Source organism: Peromyscus eremicus, chromosome 3 (assembly GCF_949786415.1).
Source record: "Peromyscus eremicus chromosome 3, PerEre_H2_v1, whole genome shotgun sequence".
In the NCBI taxonomy this organism is placed as follows: domain Eukaryota; kingdom Metazoa; phylum Chordata; class Mammalia; order Rodentia; family Cricetidae; genus Peromyscus; species Peromyscus eremicus.
In genome coordinates, this window is record NC_081418.1 from 101665099 (window position 1) to 101686424 (window position 21326).

At 47.6% G+C, this 21326-nt stretch overlaps 1 protein-coding gene across 1 annotated transcript in view; it reads right to left on the bottom strand.

Annotated features, from left to right (window-relative positions):
* Positions 1 to 21326, bottom strand: part of Chchd6 (coiled-coil-helix-coiled-coil-helix domain containing 6) — a 212735-nt gene that overhangs the window by 40467 nt on the left and 150942 nt on the right. Inside the window, exon 6 of the mRNA XM_059258177.1 lies at positions 1851 to 1921. Coding sequence (XP_059114160.1) covers positions 1851 to 1921 — 71 coding nt within the window. The remainder of the gene's footprint in view (positions 1 to 1850; positions 1922 to 21326) is intronic.

Below are 21326 nucleotides of genomic sequence, written 5' to 3' on the forward strand. Positions count from 1 at the left end.
ACAGTGAGATACATCTGCTCCTGACAGCACCAAATTACTTCAAAAAAGATGATGCGCATCAAAGAACCTCCATATTGGAGTTTACTTTTTTTATGGCAAAAGCTAGCCGTTTGTGCTTTTGCCCTTGCAAAGCTAGTCCCTTGCCTCAACTGCTGATAGTATACTGTCCAAACTGAACCAGCAGGATGTTAAAAAAAAAAAAAAAAGACTGCCAAACTTTGCAAAGACAAAGTAGGACAGTCCTTCAAAATTCCCTGCTTCTCAAAAATGTCTGTCAGATATATTAGGCCTGTAGGCCAAAGTCTGATGCCCCAATGTTGCAGAAGAACTTTGGGTGACTGTCCAGGCAGCCAGATGTCCCTGTGGTTAGGTAACATTATACCCTTCTGGGGTCTTTGATAGAGTTAAAGACTAAATAATTAAACTTAAAGTTTTCCTTAGTTATGATAAAGGTAAATTAGGTATAAAACTTAAGGCTCACAGAGATAAGATAAATAAGAGAAATTTTCTCTAAATTTGCCAAATATAAATCAACTAGATATTGTAACTGTAATTCTTACTTGATAACTGTTGTTATATATAGTTTTACTATGTTAAAGTTAAAACCCTCTGTTTTAATTAGACAAAAATGGGGAAATGCTGTGGAACAATTTTTTTTGTACACTATGAATACGTATCACTCTCTGGCTAATAAAGACATGAATGCCTATAGCTAGGCAGGATTTTTGGGGAAAGAGGACACTGGGAGGAGAAAGGGTAGAGTCACAAGAGTCTTAGAAGTCTTGAGGACGTGCAGAGGAAGCAGATGAACTTGCTGCCCTGAGATAAGGTACTGAGCCACGTGGCAGAATATAAATAAAAATATGGGTTAATTTAAATTGTAAGAGCTAGTTAGTAACAAGCCTGAGCTATCAGCCAAGCATTTATAATTAATAATAAGACTTTGTGTGGTTATTTGAGAAACTGGCTGGTGGGACAGAGCTAAACGGTGGTCCTGATGAAAAACTCTTCCTACAGTTATTCATAGCATTTTCACAAGTACTCTGCCACCTCACAGCTTTTCAAACCTTCTTCTCATGTTGCCAGATCAACCATTTTGTACCATGTTGGGCTTTCCTGGTGACTCACCCAATTTTCTGGGAGAAAGACTGCCAAGGAAGCAGAAAGGGTTGTAGCAGTTCATTGGATAATTCTAGTCTCCTGGCACAGAGACCATTTTCACACTTAAATAAGGCTTTCCTTCCCCAGGGATCTGCACCCAAATGATTCATAAACAAGCCCACACCTCCCTGCTTCTGATGTCCTGGTTCAGAGTATTTGTGGACAGCACAGGAGCCTGGCAGATGGGGCAGAGTACCGGCCTATGAGCTTTTGACCTCTGTGAGTTCTTTTCATTTGGAAGCACAGTATGGAGTGTCCTGAGTGTGAGTGGCCTAGGCTAGAAGAACATTGTATGTTCAGCTGGAGCAGGAAGCTCCCACAGGGGATATGCTGAGACACCCCCAGCCCTACTCTTTACAAAGTAGGGGACCAGGACAAACCCCCAGGGCCCTTGGAGCCTGTTCACTGCCCCTTACCTAGCTAGATAACAAAGCAGCTGCTGCCCCAGAGAAAGACAGTGGCTGCAGTACACTGCAACATGCCAAGGAGCTGGGAAGAGCTGTGTGCTAAGCTGGGCAATTACTGATGGCCAATGGCTACCTTCAGCCCAGCTGAGAGGCTGAGGAACAGATGGCTGTCTTGTTATTAGAGAAATTTGCCATCAGGCAGGTGGTGGCAGGTTTCAAACCACACAAGGGGATTTTCACAAATGTAGGTAAGTTTAAAAAGAACAATAAGCAGATTCTTACTTTATTGTGCTCTCTGCTTTTGAAGCCGCCTCATGGAATTGCTGGGAAGACAGTTTATATATCTCGACATTCTACAAAAAGAAAACACAGAAATGGTTACCAAAGATTGCCATCTCCTTCTGGAAGCCTGTGGGACAAAATCACACTAGAACTGGACAGATGCTAATATCTTAACTGGTGTCAGCACAGCTTAGGTCCTAGCTCCCACAGCATGCTGACCACTGTGATGGAAACCTAGAAAAGTGACTTTCTGACTTTTAGTTCAGGGCTTGGCAAGCTGCAGGCTACAGGTCAAATCTGCCGTCCACCTTCTTTGTAAATAAAGTTTCATTGGCCCATGACCATATACACCCATGTCTCTGGCTGCTTGTATGCTATAGGATCAGTGGAATGGCTGTGGTGGAGCCTGCATGGTCTGAAGCATTTATTACTAGAAAAGAAAAATGTGCTGAATTTGATCTACTCCAATCCCTATTGGACAAGTGGACCATGGTGCCTAAAGAAGTCAAGTGACAAGCTAAAATAGCAAGGGGGCAGTGCCAGGGCTATCCAGTGTCTTAATTCCTAGGCTCTGCTGCTTCCCATGATGCACTGTGGGAGGTTCTGAAGGCATGTCCCTCGTCCTTCCTGAAGTTATCCATTGCACATATACTTACACAGCCAGGCTGGCAGGGAAAGCCTAGGAACAAGAACAAGCCAGCTAGGTTTGATCCTGGTGCCACATTGTGATGATGGGTAAGTTGCTTAACTTGTTAGTCACTCTGGTCACACAGGTCTAGACTAGCACTTTATTTTTTCTCTAAAGCTCCAGCCATCTTCACCTGCTCTCAGAGACTAATACTGACACCCCTTCTAGCCTTAGGACATTGCACTTCAGGTGGGAGTGCTCACACCCATGCATGGTTGGATAGACATATAGGGGTGGGGGAAAGGCCAAACCTGGAGGCTGAGACAGAGTGGGTCAAGTGGCCCCTATGCAGAGGTGTAGGGTGTGTGGTCAGATGTCTTGAGTAGGGTATGAATAGCAGATGCCTTTGTGTGGTGTGCCAAGGTCAGGCCCTTTGCATAGCATTTACTCCTAAGAAGGGACTCTCCCGGTTTCACAAATGAGCAAACAGCTTCAGGTTCATCAGTCAGTTCTTGCAACAAGTTGATGTGACAGTGACGGGACTGTGAAGTCTCAGGGTTGTGTTTCCTTGCACATCTGTCAGGCTCAGCCTGGCTCCACCTACCTACCTGCTGAAGAAAAGCCAAGCCAGTCCCTGGATGGACAGGAAGAGAGTTCTGGATCAGGGTTGCTAGGAGAGCACACCTTGTGGTGTGGAGCCCAACAATATCTAGAGGGAAGGGAACTAAGACAGAGGACTTCCTCTAGGGGACCACAGGTGTGCATGCAGGTCTGGGCTGCAACCAAGCTCCACTTTGACCTGCTCTCTGACATTCCCACTGTCTATACTTTCAGGGAAGGTTGACTGGGGGGTCAGCATGGAAAGGAGACTCTTTCAAGGGAGCTTAGGAACATAAAGTTCCTAAGCGGGAGGTCCTTCTCCAAGGCATGCCACTAACTCCAGCACACAACAGGCATGAAGTAAATACAGGTCTTCCTACAGCCTGGCAGTGGAAGATCTATATTAATGTTGTGCCCAAGAAGGTTTTCTGCTTCTCCTCTGGAGTCCTTGCATCAAGAGAGTCAGCTCTGCTTTAGGATAGTGTAACATTCCCTGACATGGCTATCCTGGCTGAGGCTAAGGGCAGAGGCAATCTGATCAGTATGTGCCTGTTCCTCCAGCAGATATTCTTTTGTGTCATCCTTGGGATCACTGGGACTCTGCTGGAGCCTTCTGAGGATGTGGCCTTATCCATGGACCCACAGTATGACAGCACTTTGGCGTGTGCTGGCCACAGTCTCTGGGTAAACCATTTACTTCCTCCAAGCTTTGTTTTCTTAACTGCAGAGTGACAGAAAACCAGGAACACAGATCTCTCTCAACTCATACAGCACTGTGTAGTTTCTGAAGCCACAAAGAACCTCATACTAAGTTCCTTCCATGGAACCTGGTCTTTCTTCCCCATAAGAAATCTGCCTGGTTCAACTATCTCTGAGTTTCTTTTCTCCTATATGTGTTCACAGGGTCAGGTCACAGGCTTCCCAGCCCAGCCACCTGCTGAGTCCCTCTCAGAGGGAGGACCCAAGGGCTGAGATGGGGCCCATCTACTGTGGGCAGACACAAGAGGAGCTACTGCTCTGTACGGTAAGCAGGACACATCTGTCCCAGGGGACATGGAGCCAATTATGTGGTCAGTAGGATTTGTCATAGGAAGTGTCCACAGGCCAAGAAGTGGTTATGGCCACTCCACTGTAGCTTCCTCTATTTTCCTCAGGATGACTCAGTGAAAATCCCCAGCTGGTCTCATCCGGTCTGTGCAGACCCATGGCAATGGGCTTTGTCATAACCGCTGGTCCAGAAGCACAGGAAGGTCTCCCAGCCACAATGGGAGCGCATCATGTCACTACATTTGCTCATGAGCCCCTGGTTCTCCAGCCTTCTTCCTTGAGGACAAGAACCCTGTAGACTACTTTGCCATCATTGTGGGCTTCTTGAGGACTGGCCAACTTGCTCATCCTGAGAACTACTTGGTATTGGTAGTGGGGTCCAAGGCAAGTGGAGCCTGTGTCCTGGCCATGTGGGGTGCTCAGACAACACAATGTCACAATTCCAAATGAGCATGAGGCCAGTAGTTTGATGTTCTGTGGGCACCTACCAAAGCAGCCTGCAAATTTGATCAGATTGTCTTCTTGGAAGCTGATACCTGAACTGAAGCAAATCAAGGTATCTTTCTTGCTCCCTCTCATTGCCTCTGGTGGTTCTGACAATGGAGCTCATGGCCTAGTTCATGGGAGACTGACACTCCAACTTTAAAGGCACTATTTTTGTCACACCAATATTTTCCAAAAGTGAAAGCAAGGCAGGGGCCACAGTGAGTGGTGAGCTTGCTGAGGTTTGTACCCCAGCCGCCCCATCCCACCTTCCTCTTTACACCCCCTTAGGTGAGGTCATGGCACACTTGTGAGCACCTTGTTGGCAAACCGTTTGTGGGCAAGTACTTTAATTAGAGAGCGTTCTGTGAGGCATACTATGGGTGAGCACACTGAGAGGGAGCACTCTGTGAGCAAACACACTGAGTGAGCACACTCCGTGAGGGAGCACAGTGTGGGTGAGGGTTCTGTGAGTAAGCGCTCTGCACCTCCCACCATGTCCTCTAGGCCAACAAATTCTCCTACTGTTGTAAAGAGTGCTGAGGAGAAGTACCTACCTGCAATTCTGTGTGTGAATGAGCATATCTACAGGGAACATTCTAGAAGTCAGGTTCTTGAGTTAAAGAATATATTCATTTCCAATAAACTAAAGGGTGAGCAGATATGAGCCAAGCGAGGAGGAGGTCTCATGAGGAGAGACAACAATATGGATGGTTTTTTGAGGGCGATGTGGGTATATGTGGGAAGATGGGCCTGTCAAATGGTCAGAGTGAGGGCAGGGAGGAGCCAAGAGGAGCCCTGGGTGAAGTAGTCTCAACTTCAGGCTCAGAGCCTGGGTTGGTTAGTTGGTTTCTTTTGCGTTTCTGAAACAAGGTTTTGCTCTATGGCCCAGGCTAGCCTGGAACTCAATATGTAGACAAGACTAGATTTGAAGTCAGATCTTCCTATCTCAGCTTCCTGAGTGCTGGAATTACAGGCCTGAGCCACTACATTTGGTCAAGCCCTGGCTTTTTAGGTGAGGGAATAGCAGAGAGCCCTATTTTTAAAAGGACAGAGGTAGCTCATGGGCTTCTGGATGCTCTCTGATGGGCCTGCACTGGGCCCACATCATCAGTCCTCACCATCACGAACTGTTGTTAGTTTTGGAGACTTTTCTTCCCCATAGATTCCTCAGGTTCCCACTTCTGGATTGCATTTTTCCCTGCTCTAGACAGCTGCCCCTCCTCCTGCGCCTGCAGTTGCTTCTTGAGCACATCTGAAGGCAGAAGACCTGATCTCCATTAATTAAATCTGCCATTAAAAATTAAATAACGTGAGTAAGAAGGTGTGAGTATTATCTCTGTGGGTTTCAAAAGTCGCAGTGTTTCTTCAATTACTTCCCAAGCAGTTTTCATATTTCATACTGTCTGATTTCTCCAAGGGCCTGGATTTGCAAGATCAAAAGAGAGTGTGAGGGTGAGAGAAGCAAGGTGGGAAGGCGGGGAAGGCGGAAGGGGGAGGATGGCAGTAAAACACGTCATGGGCAGGAGACAACTACTTGCTGTCCCCAGGCACATCCAGGAGAAGCAGAATGGGAGGATGCAGGGGCACAGAGATCTGTGGCAAGTCTAGCAAGGGCAGGTCAGGGTAAGGCCCATGTGTCCATGTATATGATGATGGTTATGAAGACAAGAGCTTATTCTTCATGCCTAGAAAAGAGCAACTCCTGGGCCAGAGCCCCAACACAGACAACTAGGCCAAAGGCATTCATGAATGACCTACTAAGGGAAGCAAGGCTGGGTATCATAGAGATCCAGCTTGAGAGAGCCCACAGTGTTAGAGAGGACTGAGGTTTCCCCAAGCTGACCAAGCACTATGGAGATACAGAGCAGGGCCATGGATGAGTCATAGAGTGAGGCTACAGGTGCTCAGGTCAGGAGCCCTCCTAATGTGTGTCATGGGCAGGACTTCCATGCCACCTCCTCTGCTTTTACTCTGCACAGTGAGAATAATGGTGGAGTAGCCGGCACAGATGGTGGGAATGAGGGGGGCAATACATTATAAAGTACTTATACAATGCCTGCCATACAGTAGACACTCAATAAATGTTTTAAGAACTTAACAAACATCCCTCGACTTTATGCATATGAACCATCAAGGCCAGCAGAGTATCTGGAAGAGTTCTGAGTGCTGAGGAGTGAAAGAAGGTTCTTCAGGGGGCATGACCTCCACCACCAAGGGCTTTTAGTCTCTTTTGCTCATAATCTATCCCCAGAGCCTATGAGAGGGCCTGGCACAGGAACTGCTGAAAAAATGCAAACCAAGGCCAGAGTGATGCACAGGCTAGTTAGGAGGCAGCCACTGGCTGAAGCTCTAGCAAGACAGTCTCCTAAGCTCCAGCTCTGCACTGGGCCTGCACTTAGGAATCTGGCAGGCTACTGTAGACCAAGCTGGGGTAGCACATGGTATGACCAGGGCATAGGATACTAATGGCATGGCTTATGGGGGAAGAGAAGGGGGGATTGAAGTTCAGGAATCCTTCCAAAGTAGTGGGAGTATTTTAGCACATGCTGTGGGAGGATACAAGAAGCAAGTGTCACATGTGTGCTGGCTCTAGCAGCAATGTACACAGAATTGGTATCCAATGGAGGTGAGGGGCATGCCCTTTCAGAGGGTGCAGGGGCCCTGCCTGGCCAGGCACTATAGTATGAATAGCCCAGAAGGCCAATTCCTGGAAAGCTCATAATAGTTAATCCTGAGGTAAGAACTTGGCAGATGAAGAAACTGAGGAGGCCCAGGAAGGCAAAGGGACAGCCAGGGTGAAAAGACATCAAGCCAAAGAGCAGGATGGGACAGCCACAGGTTTCTCCAACAGTCCTATACTTCCCTGCTGTGCCTAGCTGTGACTCAGGAAGAAAAGTAGTAAATAATGGGAGTACTGATACAACATAGATCTGAAGCAATTACAGCCAAGAAAATATATTCGAGGCTAGAGGTGGGGTGGGGTAAGGAGCATTCCTAGCTACATCAGTATAGGCTGGAAGGGGCCCAGAGCTGGAGGCCAGAGGGAATACCAGAACTTTGAGAGGTTGAACATAGGACAGTCCCAGGCCAAGGTGCTGCCAGAGTAGCCAGCACTGGCTGTCTGGGGGGGAATCTGGAACCTACCAGCCTAAATGTCAGAAGCTAGAGATGAAAGAAATGCTAAGAGAAGTAAAGATGATTAATGTATTCAGGATTTGGAGTCTCTAACCTGAAAAGAGTATACCAGCCTTTTTTTTTTTTTTTTTTTTAAACTGGTCTAAATCTTTAGCACAATATATCAAGAGTGCAAGTGCTAGGCATGGAACCACTGCACTACCTAGGAGTACTGAAATTTAATTCTTTTAAGTGACTGCACAGCTGATCCTAGCCAGAAATACCCACCCTGTACCACCCTGTAGAGAGGAACCCCCTTCCTGGCTTGCTTCACTCTCCCCTAAAGCCTGCCTCCAGCCCCAGGTATAGGCCATCCCAAGACCGACTGTGTCCACATGTCAAAGCCACAAGGTTCTATCTTTTACCCTCACACTCTCTATTTCTTGCCTTCAGAACCTGTCTGTGACAACCTAGCCCTCCCTAGGCTAGACTCCAGCCTGCCTTCAACACAGTTCACAATTCTTGAGGCTCTGGGCTGGTTTCCTCGTCTATTCTCCCTGTGAGCCACTCAGCCTCACATGTCCCCCAGCTCTACATTCCCACTGCCAGAAGATGATTTTGTCTGACTAAGGATGCCATTGGGTACCCCACTCCTGCCATAACACTTTCTTCCAGTGATGGACACACCTATATCTCTTACCCTTAGAAGGATACCTGCCACACATCTGGGGTGCTAATCCCAGTTTCAATGGATACAGAATGGCAGGTACCATCCTTAAGTCTGTTGACTCATGAGTCTAGTGGGCAGTGATTCCCAGTGATGCTTAGAAATGTACTGAGGACACAGCCATGAATAGATCCAAATATGCCTAGCATGCCTAGCTCAACACACCATAGTTCCAGGTGTGAGAGGATGAAGTCCTTGTTCTACAGAGCTAACAGTCTGGATATGGAAGAAGTAAACAGATAATTTCACCCAGTGGCAATGCCACTTAAAAGATCACACAGCGCTTAAGGGGCTGTGGTTTTCAACAGCTGTCAGGGAAGGCCTCTCCCTCTGCCTGGTCACTTCAGGCAGACAGCTAACAGACGTGAAGTCAGGGTTTGGGCAGAAGCTGAGGGGTGACTGCACTTGGTGAATTCTTGATAGCACAATGAGCACAGACAGACTTCCGGGGATGAGAAGAATGGATACTGAAGGTCATCCAGGGCTGACCACACATGCAGAGCCTAGTCTAAGGACAACAGAAAGCCACTGGAGGGTGTGCTAAAGGGGAAATGGCACAAGAGATCCCTTCTGGAAGGACCATGCAGCATGCAGCAGCCTAAATGGAGGGCAGTGGAGGCAGCCTGGCTATCTGGAGGCTACTGCAGTGACCTTGGTGAGATGGCCAGGTCACTTAGTGGAGGACAAACCATCTCTAACAGCAGTGATAGAGAATGAGGCACAAACCTTAGCTTTGGTCTGTGGAGGTGACCAGCTCAGGACAAGGCTGGCATTTTCGTCAGGGTCTCTTTGCTAAATCTTGGCTGAACATAGAAAGCCTATGTCCTTATTGTCTACAATAAGTATCCTACTGACTATACCCTGTTCCCTCTTTCTCTGTCCCTTCAACAGTTTCCTTCTAGAAAGCCTCCCCATCTCTCACACCCCACCCCTGGTATTTTCATTACAGTCCTGCACTAGAGAATGCCACCCTTCCCCCAACTCCTGGAGATTAACTGTCAATTATCACTGCTTCCTGTTCCTGGGGTCCCCATGTCAAGCTGCAAGTGAATGCAGATGATGACTTTGCCTCCTGGTCATCTTAACTCCTCTCCTTGCTCCCCACTGGGTTCTTCTCAGTAGACTACTGCAGACTGCACTGTATGCATATGCCTTTGATGTCCCCTGTGGCTGTATCCTCTGCCTCCAGCTCACCATCCAGGCAGTGGTAAGAGTGATCTTTACAGACACTCTGGACTAGGAACTTCCAAAGACCCCTAAGATTCCCTCTGGAGACATGGCCTTCTGCTAATGACCTTGGTACTACCCTCAGTCTCTGGGCTTCACTTGCAATGCCTTATTCTCAAAGCCTCCAGGATGTTCTAGACATTCCTTCCTCTGCTAATTCTTCCCTGTCCACCTGGGAAGCTCCTATTACTGCCTTGAGGCCCAGTGGCATCCCTTCCACTGAATGAACACTATTCTTTCTCTCTAGTCAGACTTCTCATAGCCTTCTCCATGCTCTGTATTAAGATATGCTTTTCAGTAGCATTTCTCACTGTGTATTGCAATCATCTGCTAATTATCTATCTCCCCTGGGAATTGTTTGAGCTCCAGGGTAGCTTTGTATCTTTATTGCCAATGCTTGGGCAAGCCCTGGGCCTAACCCATGAATATTTTTATTTATTTGTTTGTTTATTTCCTTATTGTGACAAGGTCTCTCTTTGTAGCCCTGGATGTCCTGGAACTCGTTATGTAGGTCAGGCTGGCCTCAAACTCACAGAGATCTGTCTGCTTGGCCTCTGAGGTGCTGGGATTAAAGGTGTGTGCCATCACACCAGGCCCAACCAATGTATGCATGCTTGAAGAATGGCTGAAAGGCATTTTCAGTTCATTCTGGAATGCTCTGTGCTCATCACCTTTGGCCGATATGATTAGATCTAAATCCCTCAACCAGCAGGACCATTCTGAAACAATTCTATCATACCCTCTCCTTCCTCTTCCAGGGCATCCCACCCTTACCTTTCAGGTACCCCTCATTCCTAGGGCATTAATCTATGCTCTTATTTCTTAACATACCTGCTATCTAAACCCCCTATACCTTTTCAGGTATGAACTGCTAATTAGAGCCCTGATGATGTGGTTTAGGTGAGACCCTCCCAGAAGTATTTGCATTTGTAAAGAGGCAGAGGGAGAGGGAAACCACACACACACACACACACACACACAAACACACTCTCTCTCTCTCTCTCTCTCTCTCTCTCTCTCTCTCTCTCTCTCTCTCTCTGTCTCTCTCTCTCTCTCTCTCCCTCCCTCCCTCCCTGCCATTCTGCCACTCCCTGTTAGCTCTGTAATCTCAACTGTGTCTCCCAGCCTTTCAGCCATTTCTGGGGTTGTGTGTGCTTTGCTAGGTGTGTAGTTGGGGTGGAAGAAGAATTTACTGTTTTATCCTTGAGCATGTTTGCTTTTATATATGTGTACATAGCATACATATACATCATACATAGTAACCAAAAACTTGCAAGGCTGTATTAATTGACAATAACTGAACATTTTCTTGAATGACTTGCACTGAATACTAAACGTGAGCCACCAGACATTCAGGTGTGAGAGGCTTCATCTAGAAACTCCTTTTTATGTGAGGGCAAGATTTGGATCTGGATGTGAGTAATCCTTTGGCATTTTGGTCTGGAAATGACAGAAGGTGTACCCTGTAGCTCCTTGGGTAGGGCAGATACCACAGAATTTATCAGAACTGAAGGAAAGATGACCAGTTGTGTGTCTGGCTCCTTCCACCAGAGCAGAGCAGCCTGCAACAATAGGTGAGAGGGTGTTCCCTGACCCTGACCCAGCAAGAGATAGCCCAAGAATTCTCAGAAGGTCTTGTATTTGAGTACGTGAGAATGGGTCTGAAAAGGTGAATTCAGGGTTGTGAGTTTGCTACAGAAAAACTTCCCAGAAGTTCCTGCTAAACAGTCAAGAATAAAAAGGTCAAAGTCCTGTTTGAAGGGATGTAAGAACTAATCTCTGAGATTGCTGCAGTACTGAGAGGTCAAATTCACTTGTCCAGACCTGAGTTTATGGCCGGGGATTGGAGTCCCTGAACTTTTTGAAGCCAGGGGACGGGTATTAGGAAGAATGGCTAGCACAGAGCTTGTACCCTGTGAGAATGGAGCAGCCCTTAACCTGGATGTACAAAAGCCAAAGCAGATGGAGTGTAATTGGAGTAAGCAGGAGTGACAAAATAATCTACCATTGTAATCACTCCACCGGTGGGGCATCGATGGGGAGGAGGCCATGCAGCAGGGAGTGGTGGCACTCCAACCAACACCAGGCAGCCAGCCATGCTTTGGGACTTGTAGTTAGGTGTTTTTGTTTTTGTTTTTGTTTTTTTGACATTTGAAAACATAATTGAATAGTGAATATCCAGAGTATGAAAACAAAATACATAGCCTGACACAAAGAGTGTGAGTCTTAATTCTAGCTTTGCTACTGATGGGTGATGTGACCCTCAATAAAATTACATAGGGTCTCAATGCTGTGGCCTACACTGACTCTCTGTAGAAAGAAAGAGCACAAATTCTCAAGGACAAATCCATAGCTGTAAAGTTGGAGGCTGGAATGCCATGGTTAAGGAACAGCTGTAGGCCTTGGGGATCTAGCCTGCTAGTTCAAGCTGTGGTGCGCAGAAGGGCTGTGCATTCAGGCCATAGAAGACATTTCAGCTTTTTGTGCTGATCCTAAAGGTTCCATTTGCAGAGGAATTACAGAAGCAAGGCTGGCTGAGACTGCACATTCAGCAATTCTCAGCCTTTTGTGACAGGTCCCTTCTGGGAGACTCCTGAGAAAAGGTCTTATCTCTCTTAGAAGACTTCTGTAAGAAGGATATGCCCCAGGCAGGCAGCTCTGAGGATGTCCTGCCCCTTTCCTCACTGAAGCAGCCTTTCTTTCCACTTAGTTTCTAGCTGGATGGTCTTAGGCAGTGGTGGCCTTGCAGCGTGGAAGGTTACTGCAGAGCCACTAGGATCTACATGGCCCAGGAGTTCCATCAACGCAAGATCCCTTGGGTCTCACACACATTCACTCTTGACAAGATTGTAGATTCATGCGTATCTGATGCCTGAGATACAAGGGAAGAAGAAGCAGGCCTCCCTGGGCTCTGTCTTTAGAATATCGCGTTGCTTTAAAAAAAAAAAAAAAATCTGAGTCTACTTGGTTGGGTCTTGTTCTTCAGCTTACCTTGGTTCTTACACACTACTGTGTTTTCATATCTACAATTTCATGTGCCTGACAGCCTCACAGGGCTCTAAAGGCAGCTGTGCTATGGCCCTCAGCTCAGCCTTTCCAGTGTAGGTCTATGGTTCCCAATCCTGGCTGTACTCTGGAATTGCTTGAGTCATTTTCATAAGCTATACCTGAGTCCACCCGCAGAGGCTGGTTGCTGGTGCAGGCTGGGTCCTGTGGGCACAGGGATGTAAAAAAAATGCTCTCCTCAGGGATGTTAATGTGAAGTTAAGGTGGAGAATCACAACCCGAGCTTATATTCTAGGTCTTCCACTTACTATTGTTGTGCCTTCAGGCAAGATGCATAATTGTACTCCATCTTAGTTTCCTCAACTACCCAATGACAGTGGGAAGAAAACACCTAGCAAGTTTCTTCCCTTCCTCAAAGTAATGCAAGAATCAGGAGACCATAAAGGTGGAGAACATGGTACAACTGGCAATGCAGTTGTCACTAAGTCAGTGTGACAGTGGTCACTGGTCCATCTTCACATGAGGTCCCATAGAAGACCTGGAACATACAGTAACTGATGCCATTGAGTCTTCACTAAGTACGCAACCCTTCCTCCTCAGGAAAGCTGCTTTCAAGCGATCTCCAAATTCTGCTTGCACTGTTTAGAAAAAGCCTAAGTCCGAGAGAAGAAAATTAGCCTGAGTTAGAGACTGGAACCCGCTGCCTCCTCTTGCTTGCAGGACATGTTAGGATGTGACATGTCCCTGCAGGCTCATGGGCTGAGTATATGGTCTCCAACTATGTTAGGAGGTTCTAGAACCCTCAGGACATAGGACCTAGCTAGAGGAAGTAGGCTACTCAGAGTGTGTCCTTCTCCCTTCCTGTCTCTCTTTTCTCTTTGCTTCCTGTTTGCCAAGGAGAAAAAAACAGCCTCTACCACAAGCTGCTGCCACTATAATGTTCTGCTGAAGCGCACAGGGCCAAGTGACCATGGAATGAATCCTCCAGTCAGCTAAAGGAAATAATTACACCCTTAGGTTTTTTTTTTTTTTAACGCCAGGCATTTTGGTCATACCCACACAACATCCAATATACTGCCTCTTAGAGACTATGAGCTTTCAGGGTAGGTGCACCTGAGTCAATCCATTCCCCATACCTTTTCTTCCTCTCTGACTACTCTGGATTTCCTTTGGGGAATCCACATGGGTCTACAGAGGCGAAGGCTGGTGTGTGAAGTGTCCATGGTCAGGCATCCAGTACATCAATGCCCTGGTCCCAGTATGGTGAGTAGCTGGTGATGGTCCAGCCCAGATAAACTAAACTTAAGATGCTTGCTGGAATTCCAACACAAAGCACAACTTATGAAGTGAACTGTTTGTCCCCCACCCTGCTCTGATTATATGTTAAGTTAGCATATAACCTTACTAGAAAATAAAGGTCACTACAGATGCAATTAGCTAAATGAGGTCATACTGGAAAAGGGTGATCCAATCTAGCATGACTAGCATTGTTATGAGAAGTGGAGATTTGGATGTGAGACACATGCACAGGGAAATTGTCATGTAAAAACTAGAGCTGCATCTCCTCCACAAGCCAAGAGACTACCAGAGTGGAGAGACAGACCTAGAGCAGACCCTTTCCTAGCACTTTCAGAGGCTTTATGACCTGCCACATTGTGACTTGCAGCTTCCAGCCTCAGAAGCTTTGTTTGAGCTTGGGGTCCTTTGTTCTCGGATCCTAGCAAATATAGACACTTGGTGCTGCCATGGCAGATGTCATTTACCACTTAGCTGATGATGCAGCAGTACCTCCTTAGTACCAGGAACTGGCTCAAGGACCACAGTGACCCAGGACAGAAAGAGGGTCTCTTTAGGGGCCTGTGGGCTGGAGGAGTGCACACACGGTAAGCTGGCAGGGAAGGGAGGAGCTTACTGCTGCACTGCAGATGAGAAGGGACCATTTCCAAAGTGCTGAGACTTAAGTGATAAAAGGAAGAAAAGGAGGAAAAAAAGTCAAACAATCCAGGCTTAGAGAGCCTGCTCCTTCACTTGTTATCGCTGTTGCCATGTGGAGCCAGGCAGCAGCCCAGGCTTGGCAGGCCTGTTCCATCTCTTGCTACCCACATGACGACGTGGAGTTGGGTAGGTCAGGCTCAGTAGCCTTGTTCCCTGTTCACTTGCTACCTGAGTATCTGTGTGCAAGAAGTATGGTTGCTTATCATGGGGTAAGGGCATGCTGCCCAGCACAGTGCCTGGCATATTCAAGTGTACTGTGTATTTATAACCATGTCTGTTAACTAGTAACTTTCCAGTTGAGGAGAAAAGGAAATCTCAGAAGGGATGAGCAAGTAGCAGACAAACTTTCCAAGTCTTTACCTTTCAGCTTTGCTAAGGAGGAAGTGGGAGGCCCAGTACCAGGTCTGCCTGTCTCAAGAGGAAGCCAGCCCATCAGGAAGTGAACTGGGCTGGAGAGGGGGTGAGTTCAGTGCTGAAGCTATAGACATGAGGAGCCTGGCCTGACGCTGCCAGACCTATATCAGCCACATTCACAAAGCTTCATCCTGACAATTGTTCAGGAGGGAGCTCTCCATGTGCCCCCCACCCTGTGGTTCTCACTGAAATATATGGTAGACTCTATGTCCCCTCCTACAGATAAAGACTGAGGTTACCATCTTCCTTTAGAATCTCAATGGTACCTGGTCTATACAAAGCAAGTTCCATGCTCATGTTCTAATTGAGTCTACAATGCCAGGCAGCTGGAGGAAAAGAAGGTATGGAGGCTACCTCAGGCAGAGGCCCCATGGGGATACCCTGGGAAAAGGTCAGAATGGCCCGAGGTTCTCATCACTTAAGACATAAGAGCTCCTTAAGATCCCTCAGCCAGAGGCCAGGGCACCATCTCTATATAGATTCGAAGAGATTCAGACAGATGGAGAAATCTGCACAAGGTCACAGATCCTGTGAGCAGCAGAGGCAAGGTGGATATTCAGGTCTGTGTGACTCCCCACATCACGGACCATGCCACTCTCCATCACACAATACTGAGCGAGTCCTTCAGTGAATAAGCAGAGAGCAACAGGAACAGGATGAGTCAGATGAGAGACAAGTATGCTCTGTTCCCAATATCTGTTAGAGGAACACCCTATCTCCAGCATGTTAACCACAGTGTTGCCACTGTGTTAGTCCAAGAGAAGAAGAAAAATACTCGAGAGTTGCTAGCTACAGATAACACGACAGTCTTATGATGAGTACCTTATACATATCATGGCACACAGACACATAGGAGGGCTAATGACACTAAAACACAGCCAGCCTCCACGACAGAGATGCCAGCCTGCTGGAACAGCTGATCCATCCATGGGGCCTGTCAGCAGATCTCCTCTACCAATCAGGGCCTCCTTACACTGAGTCTCTGTTCCCTCACCCCTTCCTCCGGTTGCCAGTGACACCATGCTCTAGCTTGGCCTGGGGGGAAGACTATTTGGGCAAGCTTCTAGGAGGAAAGCCATTATGGCCACTTGTGCAGCAGTGGGGAGGCGCTCCTTGTAACCACAGTGTACTGTGGTGAGGACGGTAAGGCAAGGAGGCCTGGGAGAGGATGTCCATGGAGTGGGTAGGATGTGCTAGGGGCAGAGAAGCTCACTTCTCTGGGAACACACTGGACTGAAAGCATCACCAGTGCACACACCCTTCTAGAAGTTATCCCAGTCTGCTTACCAACACAGACAGCAGCTCAGGCAAGGATGTCTTTTAAGGTGACCCTGGACACTCAGGAGCAACCAATTCCCAGCCTGGCCAGTATTCTATGAGCATATCTAAGGAAATGAGATGAGCCAACCAGGTTTCCAGAGGGATAAACAGAGAAGCAGGCCAGTAGACAATGGAGGTGACACAAGAGATTGCCATGGTGGCCAGGGCCAAGGTAAACCAAAGCCATTCGAGAGAAATGCTAAAGAGGCCAGAGAAAACCTATGCATGTACAGACACCAGGCAGTGGCCAGCTGACACAGCCCAGTACAGAGGAGAACCATGGCCTGTCTCTTTAGTCCTAAGATAAACTTCCACTTCTGGGGCAAAGGACTTCAATTTAACTAATGCACTTCTAGTCAAGTCCCCATGAGCAGAGTGGAGCTAGCACACGCCCTCCAGGGTCGGGGGGGGGGGCAGGGGGGGGGAAGCCTGACATGCCTGAGGCAAAGGAGGACAAAATTGCTTTGAAATTGCCTCTTTTATCTTGAATTGTAACTTGAATTTTCTGTGCTATTCCATAATATCAGTGTTTGCTTTAATATAAAAATAGCATTTCTCCTCTCAAAGCTTTGTGTCAATTGGATATACCAGGAAGACATGCCCTTTTTGGTCTGTGGTTTCACATCCCGTATCCCAGGGGTGGGAACACATACTGCTGGACAAGTACCTGGAGGGACAAGCTGGGCTAAGGACTTGCACCTACAGATTGGGTACCAGAGCGCTCTGCTGCACACAAATTGGCCTGGGTATGACCAGGGCCATTTAGGGCCAAGAGACCCAACTCAGGCCTGGCAACCATGCAGCTCTGAGCACCTACAGTTCTCAGAAAGGCTGTGGCTCAGCCCCACTCCCTCCCACCTATGCCATGTACATGAATGCCAGAGGGGACAGTAGTGTGTGGGGGTAAAGCCAGGAAACAGCAAAGGGCCGTGTTTAGAGAGAGGAGCCACATCTTCCTGCCACGATGCCCTACAAAAACCATGGAAGAGCACAGCAAAGACCCAGGGAGTTTCAGGAAAATGCTTAGATAATGGTGAGTTAGCTGCTGACCAGGACAGGAATGGGAGACCTACGCTTATGCAGCCCACAGGACACTCAGGCTCCTATGAGCACCCCCTTCAGCATGTGCAGAGGGCAGCTCTGCCCTCTCCGCTGCAAATGGGCAGCTGGATACGGTCACTCCTAGTTGTCATCCAGTGCTGGCCCTGGTGAAGTTCTTCCTTCCAGAGGACTCTCAGAGGAATCTATTCCTCCTATTACTCTGTGCCCTCCGGCAAGTCACCTCAGTCCTCTAGGTTGTAGCAAAATGAGGCAATTAGATCACATTGATTTGGAGGTTCTTTCCAGTTGGAAGAATTTATTATTTTAGCTAGGTTACAGTTAACAAGAATGAGAACAGCTTCTCCATCCCAACAGAAGGAACTGTAAGACATATTATTAAAGTAGAAAAAAAGCAAGTTACAGAACAATATAGTGTGATTCCATGTGGGTAAAATATATGCTTGAATATGCATTAAAAATCTGAAAGATATGCAAGAAAGCACTAAGAAAGGTGACTTTCTGCTGAGTGGGATGGGGGCTGGCATGAAGGCAGTGCTCAATCCTACAGTGGCTTGAGTGCTGGACCACATGTAGACATGACTTCTAAATGAAATAAATAAATGCACAGAGCATACCTATCATCACACGTGTTCTGGCAGGGCTCCCCATCTCTGCTTGCCATCTCTCCTGCTGGAAGCACAACCCAGTGCCCTTGCTTGTGTGGCCCAGCTACACACATCTTGTAGCCCTTTGTTTACAAAGGCGTGGGTTGTCCAAGAGAGCAGACAAACTAAGCTGCCCAGCTTCAGAGGTATTGCTCCTGGACTGCAAGCCCTCAGAATCCCCCATGGGCTCCCTGTTTAATACTGAAAAGAAGCAGAGGGGACAGTAGTGTGTGTGGATAAAACCAGGGAGTTAGGGTTAGGGCCTGAAGCATCTCTCCCAGTTTGTGTTTCAGGGAAGGGGAACATGTATCCTCAAACCAAGGTACTCAGCAGAGTGGGAACCTGAGGTGTGCCTTGGACATCTTAGGGGCAAGAATCACTGTGACATAGTCAGAGGAAGGAATTGCAAAGGTGACATAGGAAATATAGTGGAGTGCCAGTCAAGCACAGCCTCCCAAATTCCCTCAGCTCTTCCGAGCTGGTCCTGGGAGGCTTTGTTTACTGCTCTCTCCTGCGTTAGCTACTTCTGTCATTGTAACCACAATACCTGACAGAAACCACTTAAGGGAAGACTTAGTTCAGCTCATGGTTTCCATCACCAAGGAGGAAGGCAGAGTGGGTAGCAGATGCCCAGGAATCAGGGAACAGGGGCCTGATGCGACCCTTTGAAAGGTCTGCCTCCTGGGGAACTACTTACTCTAGCCAGGACACAGCCTCCTGAAACACAGTGCCTCTAGTTGGGACAAGCACTGAGCACACGAGCTCCATGGAGACATTTCAGATTCAGCTGTAACACTCAGTAATGGAACAAGGTATCTAACAGCACAGCAGAGTCCCAGGCAGGATCAGCGGTTATCCTCTGCTTGTTCCCTAAACCCTCTGTATTTGGGGGTACTGGGACCCCTATCCCAGGAATAGCCTGCTTCCCTTCACAGCTCTAAGGTACCTATTTGGGTGGATTCTCTACCAGGCCCAGGAACAGAGCCATGCTGGACACTGGTACGGCTACAGCATCTTTACTTTACTGCAAGGGTCTGGCCCCTCAAGTTATGTTTTTATCTACCTCCCTCAGCGAACTTCAGTACCTGTCTCCAGCGATCTCTGTCAACTCTGGGGCTTCCTGTCACAGACTCACTCTTCCCTCTGCAGCCCTGCTCATTGTATGGCCTTACTTCATTTTTTTTTTTTTGGTAATAATAATAAAGAACTGGACTCACTGTATTAATGGCCTTCGTGGCAATTCCTGAGCAAGACTTGAGAGCTGTTAGGCATGCTTTAACATCTGTGTCGACCTCATTCAAGGTAGGCCAGAGCATGGGAAGCTGCATCACCAGCCCACAGGATGGGTGAGATGAGGTGGAGAATATGAATGAGTTACTCAGGGCCAACAGACACCTCCCTAACAGAGCAGAGGATGATACTCCCATCCCAGGAATCAGATCATTACACACTGCTCTATCAGATCTCAGAGATCACTCAATTAAACACGAATCAGCTTAAAGTGACTTTCAAACAATAAGAGCTATTTGAGAAAGGGAAAGTCAGTCCTAATCAGCACTGCTTTCACCCGAGACACAGGAAGACTGAAGTGTGGGTCAAGGAATGGACATGTGGCCTTACCGCAGAAGGCTTGAGTTGGCATGTATCTCAGAGGAGCCAGTATGACGGGTCCTGAGGCAGGTGATAACAGGACCTGGAGGTTTCTAAACTGGTATTCCATGGAAATAAACCCAGGAAGTCAGAGACTGGAGCATCAGGGCTAATGCACAGATGTAGGGGCATGAATGCCACTATGATGGGTTATATTGTCAACTTGGCAGAACCCATAATCACCTAAGTGACAAATCTCTGGACAGGTCTGTGCAGAATTTTCTAGATTAGGTTAATTGTAGTGTAGAGATCCATCCTAAATGTGAGTAATGCCATCCCATGGACTGGATCCAGGATTGCATAAAGAGGACAAAGTGAGCTGAGCACTAGCATTCATCTCGGCTTGACAGCAAATGGCATGGGACCTGTGGTCTTACTCCTGTGTCACTATGCCACCTCTGCCAGGAGACACCGTACCTTCAAACTATGGGCCAAAATCAATACTTCCTGTCTTAACTTTCTCTGATGAGATACTTTGTGACAATAGTAAAAAAAGTGATAGTGTCATCTCTAAATCAGATGTGGACTAGGGACATATTGTGCTAAGAGTTCAATGCAGCCTAAAGCAATGACCTGTACTATGGAGCTGGAGCCCTGGGAGAGAAAGGTTGGGGTCAGGGGCTTTTTCTGGGGATGCTGTAGGGGCTATTCTGGACAGCATTGGAGGCAGGGATGAATGGTGTCCATTGATGAAGGTCAGCTTGACTGTGTTGTTGCTGTGGCTTCCGGTCTCAGGTTGTAGTTCAGTCTCTTTAGACACTACATCTACTCCATGAGAGACTTCCAGGCTATACAGCCCAAGGGCTGAGATGGCCCTGAGGTCTCCATGGCAGTCCTCTGAGGGAGGAGTGGCCACAAGCATAAGGAACACCCCTCATCCTTGGTTCTGAACAGAGGCCTGGGGTCCACACGAGGAAGCAGACAACTATAGAGGAAGGTGACAATGGCTGGGCTCCTGTCCCCTGTGATGTCTAGTGTGGACTCTGCAGCATGCTTCTCCCAGGTGCTCTAGTACAGCCTCATGTGTAAAGCTTCCCAAATGCTTGAAAGCATCACCACAAAAGAACCCAGATGTCCAAGGGGCTCTGGGGTGGATGCTCCAGTATAAGCCTAATCTCCCTGTTCCCCACTCACCCAGCAGTCCAACACAAGAGTATCAAGACATCCCTGAGCTATCTCTTCACTGTAAATGAACCCTGGAAGCCTTTGGTATGCTATGTTAACCCCAAACACAGTTCAAGTTCAACTACTTCTTGGTCCAACACCCTCAAACCCTGGCTCCTGTCATGCTGTTTTCACACCAGAATGACAAGCAGCTGCCTCCTAACTGGTCTCCAGCTTCTAGGCTCACTCTTTTGGTTCTTCCCAGAAGATGCAGCCATCTTTTCAAAAGCCACATGATACCTATAAAAGCATCTCATTTAATGTGTCCAGACCTTCAGAAGAACAGCGAAATACTACCCATCACTCTGTGAAGCTATTCCACAAGCCTAGCTGATGTTCCCTCCCTGCCCTTTCTGACACTGCATCTCTGATGGCCTTAGGACCCCCATTAA